Raw genomic sequence first — 14,176 nt, 5'->3', positions numbered from 1 at the left:
CACCCAGACATGTACAGTTCGATTGCCTATTTCACATCACAAGTCGAGTCAACTTTGCCATAAGGGTCCTGGCCTCTTGGCAGATATATTAGGTCTATGCTCGTTCACAACAGGGAGGTTGCAATACTGCACACAGCCAACCCCAATGCGAACAGGGGAACACAACAGGGGATCGATCATAACCTTAAAAAGGCAACAGAATTATCCCACCTCTGCCACCAGTGTAGTGATTAAAAGCCAAAGCAAATTCGGAACAGCCAGAATGGGGCTTGAACCAGCGACCCTGCTGTTATGGGGCGAGCACATAATCGTGGAGCTCAAGACCAGACCAATTTTAAAGAGAACATGGTAGTCTACACTCACATTCATGGAGTCTATGAGGAAAATACGTTTCATTTCACTATATAACCAATTAACATAAACTCGGTTATTGAATTATTAAATGCATGATAGGGTCATATACTGTATATGATGTAAAGCTATCACAGCAAATGTATAGGCCTAATTAGTATTATTATAATGGTAAATTGTCCATGGGCCACACAAACCATAACTGAAACTTGAGGGTATAGTGCCAGCGCAGAAAGGATGGAATGTTCTTTACATTAAAGGAAAACCCACTTGCCACATCAAATTATGCATTTTGTGACAAAGTGACACTTTGCTTCTTGAATGTCCAATATCTTCAAAACTTGACTGCTGACATTCAAAACATTTTGGGACTGTATTAACAGTGGACTAATACAAAAAATACAAATATATCGTTTTTGAGCGGAGTTTTCACGTAAGGTAAGCATATAAGACTAAGGCCATCAGCCCTGTTAACAACAGTTAGTTCAGTGTTCTCACTTAATCTCATGTCTAAACCGTCTAGGCTACTCGAGTCAGAAGCAAATTAATACTGGAGTAGTAGGTCCATTAAAAAACGGAAGAAACATTTCGATCAGTGGCATACCCCATTATGTGGCAAATTTGCCAGAGGCCACACTAAGTCTATAATAAATGCCAATGTAGCCTACCTATTGTTTTAAATTGTATTGTAAAATCAAACATTTTCAAATGCCCAGTGCTGTGAGTGCCTTTGGTCCTGTGCCTTTAATATAGAGTGCAGTGACGCTCTGTATCCTGCGAGGAGACTTGGATACTGCCGCATCGAAATGAACCTCGCCTCTCTCTGCGGTCGCTAACAGCAAAACAAAGAAGAACAAATCGGTAGTTGCAGAAAAAGAGACTCATATCCAATCATATCATGACGGACAACACTAAAACGCACGTTATTTTGCTCTCATGTGGAAGTTTTAACCCCATCACTAAAGGACACATTCATATGTTTGGTAAGCATTACCTATGCGTTCTTCTGTATATTTTGAAGGGATGTTTGGTGCCCCAGATGTTGTGGGTAGGTTATTAGTTTAAGAATGAGAAGGCGTTCAGGGGTCTACATTACTATGGCAATTAACCTATATATCAGTATTATAATGTCAGAATTGCGTAATGTTGGGTAGGCGTTTTGCCATAGACCTTTATGGTTTTCGCTGTCCACGAGGGGGGTGCTGAAATGGGCGACGGCCTCAGTGACGGAAATATGATTATGTCAATTAAGTTAAAGTCTTATCATTGAATTTCACGTGGGGGTCTTTATTTTGCTGTGTGTTTTTGAACACCACGTATGTTTAAAATAATTACATGAATTAACACCAGAACCATTCCATCTACAGGTTATTATTACTATATTGAGCGCACAGTATCATTTCAGTGTAGTCTACGTTGGTGTATGCTGCATAGCCCGACCAGCCCTAAAAACAATAGCAAATGGATTTGGAAAAAGTAGGCTAGGCTATTTTGAGAATGTATTGCAGTATACGGATGTTGAGCCACTGGACACAGGGGGCATGTTGAGCATGTTTGGGCATTGGTTGCCTGATAGCACATACTGCGTCACTCATAACGAATGAGAAATCGTATCTCAAATCATAATACCATACAATCAATCTTACTGTGCAGCCGAGTAATAATGTAAAACAACCCGCTAAACACAACAGGTATTCACCAATTCATGGAAATGCAGCAAAATATCAAGACAACACAAATGGCAAATCTAAATATCCAGACTAAATATTTTCTCCTTTTTTACATATGTGTGGTCCTGTATATCCTTTGTTTTGCATGTTGTGTGACTTCAGACTTGCAATTTGATTGATCCATAGAGGCAATTGCGTTATTGTCTTTGCCCTACCTCTTATCAGTCTTCAACTGACATTTGTAGACTATTTCATCAGTGTTTTCTTGTTGCTTTAAATATTAGGCTACTGATCCAGTACACACTATTCAGTAATGGCACAGAGATTTCACATTTCACATTTCAACAGCCAGCCAGATGCATCAGTATATTGCCGTAAACAATCACAGAAGAACTAGTAAAGTACTCTATTTTATAATACAAACCATTATCATAAAAGATAGTTAAATGACTGTCATCCAAAATTAGGGTACACCATAGGCTAGTACCCTGAAAAATAACTAAATCCTAAGATATAGTCATTAGAATAGATTGAGTGAAATCAAGGGTTCTGCTGCAGCAGTAGTAAGTGTACCTGAAATATTATGGGGCAGAGGGGGAAAGCATCCATGTTTCCATTACCTATTTTCCCCACCACATCTCTGCATGCCTTGGAGTGGCAGTTCTGAAAAATGAAAGTACTGTAGTTGCTCATAGGGAGCAATGGAAACTCCCCAGTGAGCCCTTCTGACTCACAGCAGGATTACATGAAAGAACAGAAAGGGATGAAGCAAATACATGCATATATCAAGGACTAGGACTACTGAATATGAAAACTTGTGGATGGTGTCAGATCATGCATTTCAATAGTGATTCAGTTTAATCTATTTTCAAGTCATTGTTGAGAAGAATTGTGATTCTCTTGAGAATGTAAGGGTGAGACGCTTGTAGCTCATTATCACCTCATTCAATAGTTGCATGTCTTCACTAAAACCCTTGTCTGTGTTGCAAATGGCACTCTATTTCCTATATAGTACACTACCTTTGACCAGAGGCCTATGGTCCCTGGTCAAAAGTAGCACACTACATAGAGAATAGGGTGCTATTTAGGACGCAGTCTTGGTTTCTTTTTTGTGTTACCTCAATCCATCTGATTTGTAGGGCAACCCCAGATTTCTGACTTTCTCATTAACATTCGACTCAAAACATAGCTTTCTTACTTTCCTCTCTCATACCCTGTCTTCTTGCATGAATAATACATTCTCTAATCATATTAATGTATATGACTCTATCTGTAGTGGCTCTGCTCAATTTGCACAGGCATTGTACATCATACACTTTGAGCTGGTATACTTGCAACAAGTCTTCAGTAAGTTTCCACAGACAGGCTTGCTTGAAGAGGACTCATATAATGAGTTTCTCTATTGGTGGCATGCAGGCAGTAACGTTACTCCACAACAACAGAGTGAATAGATGAATAGATTCATTCTTGCCCTGTGGTCGAAACAAAAAGATCTCACCAATCAACTTCCAGTTGAAAACAACTGTTATTATACACTTCATTTGTAGCCTAAACTAAAGCATGGCTTCTGGAATTATTTTATTGGAGTCTCCCTGGAGATATTATGTACGAATTCATTTGCATGTATACTGGCAAACCAGGGTTAATTTATTGTTGGGTTTGCTGATGGCAAACAGGTTACCTGATTAAAACTGTAATATTGTGCACACTATGAACTATGGTAAGTATGTTAACAGTTACATACTGTGTCTGCTTTTACAGAAAAAGCCAGAGAATACCTGCACAAAACAGGGAAGTTCATTGTGATTGGGGGTATCATTTCACCTGTACATGACTCCTATGGCAAACCGGTAAGAACTTCTTTAACAGTATATTCACAGACTGCTTTGTTTGCTATCTATGAAGTTCGAGTAACTAACAAAGAATCCCCAAATCTTATTTGACTGACATGTGTATAATTACAGTAATGACGCACAGTAGTGATAGCTTGTGGTTATTTTTATGAATGAGTGACCTTTTTGTGTGATTCTCCTGTGTAAGTGTTCATGTTGCATTCAGATTACATAAACCACCTCTAATTCTATCGTCATCTATTCTCCCGAGCCGTTTCTGGAATGAATGAAAAGCTTTTCCCAGTTTCTCTCTATAAGAAACAGAAAACATGACTAATAAATGTACGAGAAATGCCGTTTCAGTCAGATCATGAACCTTATGTGCATTTTATATTCCTCACAAATAAAACATGTCAAACCAGTGGATTACCATGCAGAGACATGCAATAAATAGAATAAACACAATGTATGAGTTGTAAATGGCACCCTATGCCCAACATAGTGCACTCCTTTTTACCAAATATAGTGCGCTATATAGGGAATAGGGTGCACACAATGTGACACACAATGAACACAATGACTGGTTGAAAGCTTTATCATTCCCACCGTGTGTTCACAGGGCCTCGTCCCCAGCAGACATCGTCTCACCATGTGTCAACTGGCAGTCCAGTCGTCCGACTGGATCAGGTGAGTCAGTGGCTATCTGCCCAGAACAACAAGGCTGCGTCCCAAATGGCACCCTATTCCCTACATTCTGCACAGCTTTTGTTCAAATCAAATCAAACTTTATTTGTCACATGCGCCGAATACAACAAGTGTAGACTTTACCGTGAAATGCTTACTTACAAGCCCTTAAGCAAAAGTGCAGTTCAAGAAGAGTTAAGAAAATATTTACCAAGTAGACTAAAATAAAAAGTAATAATAAAAAGTAACACAATAAAATAACAATAATGAGGTTATATACAGGGGGCACCGGTTCCGAGTCAGTGTGCGAGGGTACAGGTTAGTTGAGGTACTTTGTACATGTAGGTGGGGGTGAAGTGTCTGCATAGATAATAAACAGCGAGTAGCAGCAGTGTACACAAGGAAACGGGGGTGGGGGGGGTCAATGTAAATAGTCTGGGAGTGATTTTATTAATTGTTCAGCAGTCTTTTGGCTTGGGGGTAGAAGCTGTTGAGGAGCCTATTGGTCCTAGACTTGGCGCTCCGGTACCGCTTGCCATGATACTTCGTTGGTGATGTGGACACCAAGGAACTTGAAACTCTCGACCCCCTCCACTACAGCCCCATCGATGTTAATTGGGGCCTGTTCGGCCCGCCTTTTACTGTAGTCCACGATCAGCTCCTTAGTCTTGCTCACATTGAGGGAGAGGTTGTTGTCCTGGCACCACACTGCCAGTTCTCTGACCTCTTCCCTATAGGCCGTCTCATCGTTGTCGGTGATCAGGCCTATCACTGTTGTGTCGTCAGCAAACTTAATGATGGTGTTGGAGTCGTGTTTGGCCACAGGGAATACAGGAGGGGACTAAGTACACACCCCAGAGGGGCCCCCGTGTTAAGGATCAGCGTGGCAGACGTGTTGTTGCCTACTCTTACCACCTGGGTGCGGACCGTCAGGAAGTCCAGGATCTAGTTGCAGAGGGAGGTGTTTAGTCCCAGGATCCTTAGCTTGGTGATGAGCTTAGTGGGCACTATGGTGTTGAACACTGAGTTGAAGTCAAAGAAAAGCATTCTCACATAGATGTTTCTTTTGTCCAGGTGAGAAAGGGCAGTGTGGAGTGCGATTGAGATTGCATCATCTGTGGATCTGTTGGGGCGGTATGCGAATTGGAGTGGGTCTAGGGTGTCCGGGAGGATGCTGTTGATGTGAGCCATGACCAGCCTTTCAAAGCACTTCATGGCTACCGACGTGAGTGCCACGGGGCGGTAATCATTTAGGCAGGTTACCTTCACTTCCTTAGGCACAGGGACTATGGTGGTCTGCTTGAAACATGTAGGTATTACAGACTTTGTCAGGGACAGGTTGAAAATGTCAGTGAAGACACTTGACAGTTGGTCCGCGCATGCTTTGAGTACACGTCCTGGTAATCCGTCTGCCCAGCGGTTTTGTGAATGTTGACCTGTTTAAAGGTTTTGTTCACATCGGCTACCGAGAGCGTTATCACACAGTCATCCACAACAGCTGGTGCTCACATGCATGCTTCAGTGTTGCTTGCCTCAAAGCGTGCATAAAAGGCATTTAGCTCGTCTGGTAAACTCATGTCACTGGGCAGCTGGTGTCTGGATTTCCCTTTGTAGTCCGTAATAGTTTTCGAGCCCTGCCACATCCGACAAGCGTGTAGTAGGATTCAATATTAATCCTGTATTGACACTTTGCCTGTTTGATGGTTTGTAGCGGGATTTCTTATAAGCGCCCGGATTAGTCTCCCACTCCTTGAAAGCAGCAGCTCTAGCCTTTAGCTCGATACGGATGTTCCCTGTAATCCATGGCTTCTGGTTGGGATATGTACGTACAGTCACTGTGGGGACGACGTCGTCGATGCAGTTATTGATGAAGCCGATGACTGAGGTGGTATACTCCTCAATGCCATTGGATGAATCCCGGAACACATTCCAGTCTGTGCTAGCAAAACAGTCCTGTAGTGTAGCATCCGCATCATCTGACCACTTCCATTGTACACTATATAGGGAATAGGGTGCCATTTGGGACATAGACCAGGTTAATATAGGTATCATTGTCAGTAGACAGGATGATATCACTTCCTCTATTAGTCCTTTGAGACAGGATGTTTTTCTGGCAATGTTATTATCAAGACATGATGTGTGAGGTATTTAGCAGATGTGCATTATCATCAGTTCTATTACCCTACTAATGAAAAGGATAGAGATCAGAGCACGTATTCATAAAGCGTGAGTAGGAGTGCTGTTCTGGGATCAGTTTTGCCATTTAGATTATGATGAATCTACAGGAGGGACCTGATCCTAGATCAGTACTCCTACTCTGAGACAGTTTATGAATAGGGGCCCAGAAGTACACATCTATCATGTGTTATTTTCCTGCAGAGTGGATCCCTGGGAGTGCTACCAGGACACATGGCAGACTACATGCAGCGTGCTGGAGCATCATCGTGACCTCATGAAGGTAAGCCGGGGTTGGGGTTCAGGACTAATGAAGGCCTAGTTCACTCATTTTGTGACCGGGAAAAAGTATGTATATTATATATTTTTTTATATATACAGTACCAGTCAAAAGTTTGGACACACCTATTCATTCAAGGGTTTTTCTTAATTTGTACTATTTTCTACATTGTAGAATAATAGTGAAGACATCAAAACTATGAAATAACACATATGGAATCATGTAGTAACCAAAAAAGTGTAAAACAAAGTTTTATATTTGAGAAAGTAGCCACCCTTTGTCTTGATGACAGCTTTGCACACTCTTGGCATTCTCTCAACCAGTTTCATGAGGTAGTCACCTGGAGTGCATTTCAATTAACAGGTGTGCCTTGTTAAAAGTACATTTGTGGAATTTCTTTCCTTCTTAATGTGTTTGAGCCAATCAGTTGGGTTGTGACTGTCACGTGTGCTCCCTTTCCGGCCTCTAGGTCACCAGGCTGTTTGTGATGGCACACACCTGTCACCATTGTTACACGCACCTGCACGTCATCACTCACCTGGACTCCATCACTTCCTTGATTACCTGCCCTATATATGTCACTCCCTTTGGTTCCTTCCACAGGCGTCATTGTTTCTGTTTCATGTCTGTGCATTGTTTGTGTTTCTTGTTTTGTATTATGTTGCATTTATTTATTAAAACACTCACTCCCTGAACTTGCTTCCCGACTCACAGCGCACATCGTTACAGTGACAAGGTTGGGGTGGTATACAGAAGATAGCCCTATTTGGTAAAATACCAAGTCCATATTATTGCAAGAACAGCTCAGATAAGCAAAGACAAACGACAGTCCATCATTACTTTAAGACATGAAGGTCAGTCAAACTGGAAAATTTCAAGAACTTTGAAAGTTTCTTTGAGTGCAGCCGCAAAAACCATCAAGCACTAGGATGAAACTGGCTCTCATGAGGACCGCCACAGGAAAGAAACACCCTCTGCTGAGGATAAGTTCATTAGAGTTGCCTGCCTCAGAAATTGCAGCCCAAATGCTTCATAGAGTTCAAGTAACAGACACATCTCAACATCAACTGTTCAGAGGAGACTGCCTGAATCAGGCCTACATTGTCGAATTACTGCAAAGAAACCACTAATAAAGGACACCAATAAGAAGAAGAGACTTGCTTGGGCCAAGAAACACAAGCAATGGACTTTAGACCGGTGGAAGTCTGTTTGCGCTTAGTGGGACAATCATTTGTTTTTCAACAGGACAATGACCTAACACACATCCAGGCTGTGTAAGGGCTATTTGACCAAGAAGGAGAGTGATGGAGTGCTGCATCAGATGACCTGGCCTCCACAATCACCTGACTTCAACCCAATTGAGATGGTTTGGGATGAGTTGGACTGCAGAGTGAAGGAAAAGCAGCCAACAAGAGCTCCACATATGTGGGAAATCCTTCAAGACTGTTGGAAAAGCATTCCAGGTGAAGCTGGTTGAGAGAATGCCAAGAGTGTGCAAAGCTGGCAAAGGGTGGCTACTTTGAAGAATCTAAAATCTAAAATATATTTGGATTTGTTTTTTGGTTACTACATGATTCCATGTGTGTTATTTCATAGTTTGATGTGTTAACTATTATTCACTATTATTAAATAGTAAAAATAAAGAAAAGCCCTTGAATGAGTAGGTGGGCCCAAACTTTTGACAGGTACTGTATATATTTTTTGATTTATCAGGGGCACCCTCAGCACCCCTACCTCTTGCGGCTTTGTGTATTGCATGAGCTGTACATTTAGCAGTGAAGGATAATATCAAGATAAAATTGTGGTAGTTCAGAGAGGAGAGTTCAAGGTAGCCTACATTGGATGCAACAGAATTAGCTACTGTGTATGGAACTTATTCATAGATGATACATTCATGCACGGCCCACTAGCTAGTTGAAGTGTGAGGTGGAAATATTAATAAAGACTGAGGGCAATTTGAACTGTTTTTAGAAATAGCCTATAACATTACTGTATGCTGCAAATGTTTCCATGGCAACAAAACATTACCATATTTAGAACACTACAGTATATCAAACCACTGCTGTAATATGTGACAAATCCTTCCATCAGAATGTGGGCAATCTATTTGTGGTGCTGACCTAAGCTGGATCAAATGCCATTTAACGGGACTGAAGGTGCCAATCATGGTATTTTGCCTAGTTAAATAAAGGTTACATTTAAAAAAAATAAAAGTAACATTTTTTTTCCTGTCCACAGAGAGTCACAGGGTGCATTCTGTCCAATGTGAACACACCGTCCACAACTCCAGTGATCGGCCAACCACAGAATGAGACTCAGACTGCCATCTATCAGAACCACAACACAATGAACAACAAGCCCACTGCCAGTGAGGGATTATGTACATATATACTACACAAATGTCTTTCAGATCTCATTCGTGCCATTTTCATTAGGTAGACAATAAAGAGCTCAGAATCTGAAGTATAATTTATGATTGATGAGAAAGAGGAAAGGTTGTTGTAATGTACTAAGAAATGGATTGTCTGCTTTCTATAACTTCTTCAATGGATGTAATTTACTACTAGAAAATGTCTGATGTTTGCTTCCTCATACCTAAACAGTTAAGCTTTGGGGGAAGATGAGTGAGAGCTTGGGCAAAATTTGCTGTGTTCGCCCCCACATTGATCGTTTTACCTTTGTGGGTAAGTAGTATGCTACACAAGCAACTTCCTGAAAATCATACATTTGTAATTGTATGGTACAGTAAGTTCACAATGATTGATTAATAACCCTTTATTTTATCTTTATTTCTTTTATATCAAAAGATGAAAATGCCAACCTTGGTACTGCAATGCGATATGAGGAAATTGGTGAGTTAACACTCTTTTGTATGTCTCCATAAGATTGATGTATTACCAATATTGCATACCGACTGTATATTGTCAGAATACAAAAGCTTTTAGCTTAGGTCATTATATTTTCCTTTCACAAACCAAAATAACTTTCTTCATTATCGAATAATTGAACAGGAAGTTATCTTATCCATGTACTTTTTGTTTATTGGGTGTCTAATTTCTGTCTTCCTGTCTATTGTCCAGAGTTGCGCATCTTGCTTCTGTGTGGCAGTGATCTTCTGGAGTCATTCTGCATCCCTGGCTTATGGAAAGACAGTGATGTAAGTAGGCCCTCTCGCTCTTTCACTTCCCTGTCTTCTTAAGTCTGTTGTAAGACTGTCATTCTCACAGAAAATAATAACACTTTTAGTTATTTTTCTAGTTATTTTCATACTTTACATAGTATACAGTACATACTTGTCCTAATGGCTTGCCCTGAAGTTTTAAGCAGACATAATTAGGCCTCTAAAGAGGCCGAAGTTGACACTGGAAGGCTAATTGTTTTAAATAATGTTGACATTTTAATCTATCCAGTCTCCACGTAGGGACATGAATGATAATTATTTAATACCCTAATATGCATAATGTTGCATCCGAGACGCTTTACCATAACTATTACAGGGACCCATTTAATCAGCATTATAAGTCAATACTGCAATGTGTCATACAAATTGTTTGCAGATGGAGGTGATTGTGGGAGACTTTGGGATTGTTGTTGTGCCTCGGGATGGAGTTGATACAGAGAGGATAATGAACCATTCCTCTGTGCTGCGCAAGAACAAGGTAGTATCTACATTATGAGCCTATATGAGTCATGAGCTTGGTTAAAAGTGGAAACCCAATAAGCTTGGTAATGTAATCTGTTAAAAGCTTATTATGTTCATGTCTTAACATGGAACCAACTCCGTACCATAGAAAATTATAAATATCCATTGATACATTTTATAACATGTAAAACTTTCTCTCTGTGTGTTTTTTCCAGGATAACATCACAGTAGTAAAAGACGATGCCAACCACCCTATGTCCATTGTCAGCTCCACCAAGAGCAGGTAAATGTGATTTATAAGTTAGCAACCATCCTATTTTGGGCCTCCATTAGGCCTATTTAATAAATAATAATACATAATTGTAGAATCTATTGTCTTTTATTCACTGTGGACGCTGGTAAAGTTTAGTTCTTTTTCACAAATATGTATCTCTTTTCAAGGGAAAATCCACTCAAAAACAATCTTTAGCTATTTTTTTCAATAGTCCAATGTTGATACAATTGCAAAATGTTTTGTATGTCAGTGCTCAAGATGACAAGATATTGGACTTTCAAGAAGGAAAGTGTCACTTGCCACGTCATCATGATGATGCAAAATACCAAAAGATCGTTTTTGAGTGGATTTTCCCTTTAATGTATCACTTCAGTAGCTGTTTAGTGGCTCTTCGGTATAACCAAAACATTTGCTAAACATTAGGAGGCTGTTTCCCGGAAACAGATTAAGCATAGTACTAGACTAAAAAGCTTTTTCATTGGATATTCTCCATTAAACTTACTGTTTTGTCCAGGACTAGGCTTAGTCTACTCCCGGGAAACCGCCTCTAGTTGAACTAAGCTGTTCCCATATCACATTCTAATTCTATGTCTCTTCTATCAGACTGGCCCTGCAACACGGGGACGGCCATGTGGTGGACTACCTGAACCAGACAGTCATCGACTACATCCTGCAGAGTCAGCTCTACATCAATGCCTCTGGATAGGAACTACTGCTCCGGCCTACTGTCATATTGTCCCTGTCTGTCTTTCATGTAAAATGTATACTCCTCTTGAGCTACTGCTTTTCCATTTGAAGGAGCATTAGATATGCATTTCCCTTCTTACTGTATCATAGTGACTCATCAGACCTGTGGATGTACTGTACAGCGAGGTGCCTAAGAGCTGTGTGTACGGTGGACCACCTTCACAACTGACTTTGTGTAGGTTGCGCCGGCCGCACGGGATAGTGTTTTTTGTCTGTCCCAAATGGCGCCCTAATCCCTATATAGTGCACTACTTTCGACTAGGACCTATATGGCTCCGGTAAAAAATAGTGCACTTTTTATTCAATACGGTGCCATTTGAGATGCAACCTTGGTGTCATGAAGAGAGGGTTCAGAGATTGTTACCTAATGAATGTTGGCCTTTGCAGTTTGATTTAAATCTGTCGGTTCTTAGACTGCATGCTTAGAACGTTTTTTTGTTTTGGCATGAGTACTTACTCACTTCGTAGCTATATGTTGTGAAAGTGTTTGCAAAAAGACAAACATATAGTGGGTACCCACCTCTCACTTCATTTTCTATTCACTAGAATTCTACTGTATGTACAGAAGTATCTGTATTGATGTATCTGCGATTGCATATCAATGCCTAAATGTTTTGTCTTCAGTGGGCATTCGTGCAAAATGTAGATTTGTTTGCACATAAGACAATGATTTGAACGTTGATTTCTTTTTGTGTGCAAAGGATTTTGCACATTTCTTCTGCTTGCCACTAAGCAAATTACCACGACTCCCAAAGCAAATGCAATGAACCTGTTTCTTACTATGTGCTATGTAGCTAGTTAGTTGAGATTCTTTAAAAAATGTGTCTAGTGGAAAAAACAACAGCACAAACTACAGAAGTGCATTCCATGTGCCTGGGGATGAATTCACAGATATAACAGTCTCCCGCTGCCTTGCACTCAACACTCTGTCATAATATCATCAACCTGATATAAAATGTGCTCTAATGTTGTTCTGCAAAGGAAGTGGGGACATAGCCTTTGATCAATAGTTTCTTACTGAAGCTTCTCATGTTCAGTGCCAGGACACTTTAGACAGTTCAGTTTAATGGGCATTGAGTGTAACCATTGATTTGTGCAGTAATGATTTCACAGAGTAATAGGGTGTATACAGTATGTGCACATCACAGGACATTGGTGGCACCTTAGTTGGGGAGTACAGGCTCTTGGTAATGGCTGGAGCGGAATAAGTGGAATGGTTTTTAATACATCAAACACATGGTTTCCATGCTATTCCTTTCACTCCGTTCCTGCAATTATTATGAGCTGTCATCCCCTCAGCAGCATCCTGTGGTGCACATTGTGCCCAATTGGTCAATGCAAAATAATGACGATTATTTGGTTTAATTAGTGTCTCTAATTGTTACCAAAGCATCTTGCATTCATATCTAGCTTTACATGTGTCCATTTGGCTAACAATATTAGGTTATTCAATCTTAATATCAGATGAAGCAAAAGCAAAATACATTCCAATGCTTCCTGCAATCTCACGGTTCATAAGTTATAAGGGACACACAAGTGCTACTAGTTGTCAATATTGTAGCGTTGTATAAGCCCGGCATGATGCAAGACTATCAATAGTACACTGTGTGTAAGATGTTCTAGACAAACAATATTGCTTCTTTATGTGTCATCCGAGTGTAATGAACAAACTGAACTGGGTCCAATATCTCTTCAAGCAGACGGTCATTATACATGCATCCCTTGAGTCTTTCTATCAAACATCTCAGCAGGGTACTTCCTTTGCATACACATCAGTTATTTGGTATTCTTCAAAGACTGGTTTAGATAAACAAGATGTTGAAAATCTGATATGAAAAATAAGCATCGTCGTGGTCCTAGTAATAGGACAATGTTTAGTATAATAGTCTCAGCCCACTGGGCACAGACATCATTTCAACATCTAGTTTGGATTTAAATTTAGTTAAGTTGTCAACTAACGTGAATTCAACACGAAATAAAAAAAAACAGGTCTCCATGTCATTAAATTTGGGTGAAAAAAACACAAAATTCCAGTACGCTGTTGACTTTCTGCAAATCCAATCATTTTCCCACGTTGATTCAACGTCATCACATTTACTTTGTGGCGTTGAACTGATGTGGAAACAACGTTGATTAAACCAGTGTTTGCCCAGTGGGAGAGAAGGTCTCATAGAACTTGAGGAAATTGTATGAGGAGATGATTTATAGATATAATATGAAGAGATGTTTGATTTATATTTTATTCTGTTCATTGATTTATTTGGTAAGGAGTCCTGAAAACACTTATTTTTTGGAATCCTATGTAAAATGAGCTACAATTCCACTTTCAGATCTGGGTTGGAAATTATTTGTATTTTGTCATCTTAGACTGGACTGACACAATATAACATATTCTCAGTCTTTCAATACTTCCATAATAAACCAAGTGTGTAACAATAGATATGTTGTAGTTGTTTACATTATTAGTAATTCCCTCAGTTGAAAAGCAAAAGGATATAGCTTTTTTCTCACGTGAAACAC

The 14,176-nt window shown here is 40.1% G+C and overlaps 1 protein-coding gene across 1 annotated transcript; it reads left to right on the top strand.

The window, feature by feature from the left end:
- The first annotated feature begins 720 nt into the window (after positions 1-720).
- On the top strand, positions 721-14,093 carry LOC115169795 (nicotinamide/nicotinic acid mononucleotide adenylyltransferase 2). Its single transcript, XM_029725745.1, has 12 exons — positions 721-789; positions 1,105-1,334; positions 3,783-3,871; positions 4,473-4,540; positions 6,917-6,995; positions 9,231-9,360; positions 9,596-9,676; positions 9,800-9,844; positions 10,073-10,149; positions 10,550-10,651; positions 10,851-10,918; positions 11,513-14,093. The coding sequence occupies exons 2-12, from the start codon at positions 1,250-1,252 to the stop codon at positions 11,613-11,615; spliced, it is 927 nt and encodes a 308-aa protein (XP_029581605.1). The 5' UTR covers positions 721-789; positions 1,105-1,249; the 3' UTR covers positions 11,616-14,093.
- Positions 14,094-14,176: the final 83 nt, after the last annotated feature.

This window comes from Salmo trutta, chromosome 31 (genome assembly GCF_901001165.1).
Source record: "Salmo trutta chromosome 31, fSalTru1.1, whole genome shotgun sequence".
NCBI lineage: Eukaryota > Metazoa > Chordata > Actinopteri > Salmoniformes > Salmonidae > Salmo > Salmo trutta.
Note: the sequence above shows the minus strand (reverse complement) of the source record. Positions and strands in the feature narration are given on the sequence as shown.

Bases quoted from the DNA above. Each gene is read 5' to 3' on its own strand.
- LOC115169795 (XM_029725745.1), top strand. From the start codon at position 1,250: ATGACGGACAACACTAAAACGCACGTTATTTTGCTCTCATGTGGAAGT. The intron at 6,996-9,230 runs GTAAGCCGGGGT...TCCTGTCCACAG, and splicing joins ATCATCGTGACCTCATGAAG to AGAGTCACAGGGTGCATTCT. The intron at 10,150-10,549 runs GTAAGTAGGCCC...AATTGTTTGCAG, and splicing joins GCTTATGGAAAGACAGTGAT to ATGGAGGTGATTGTGGGAGA.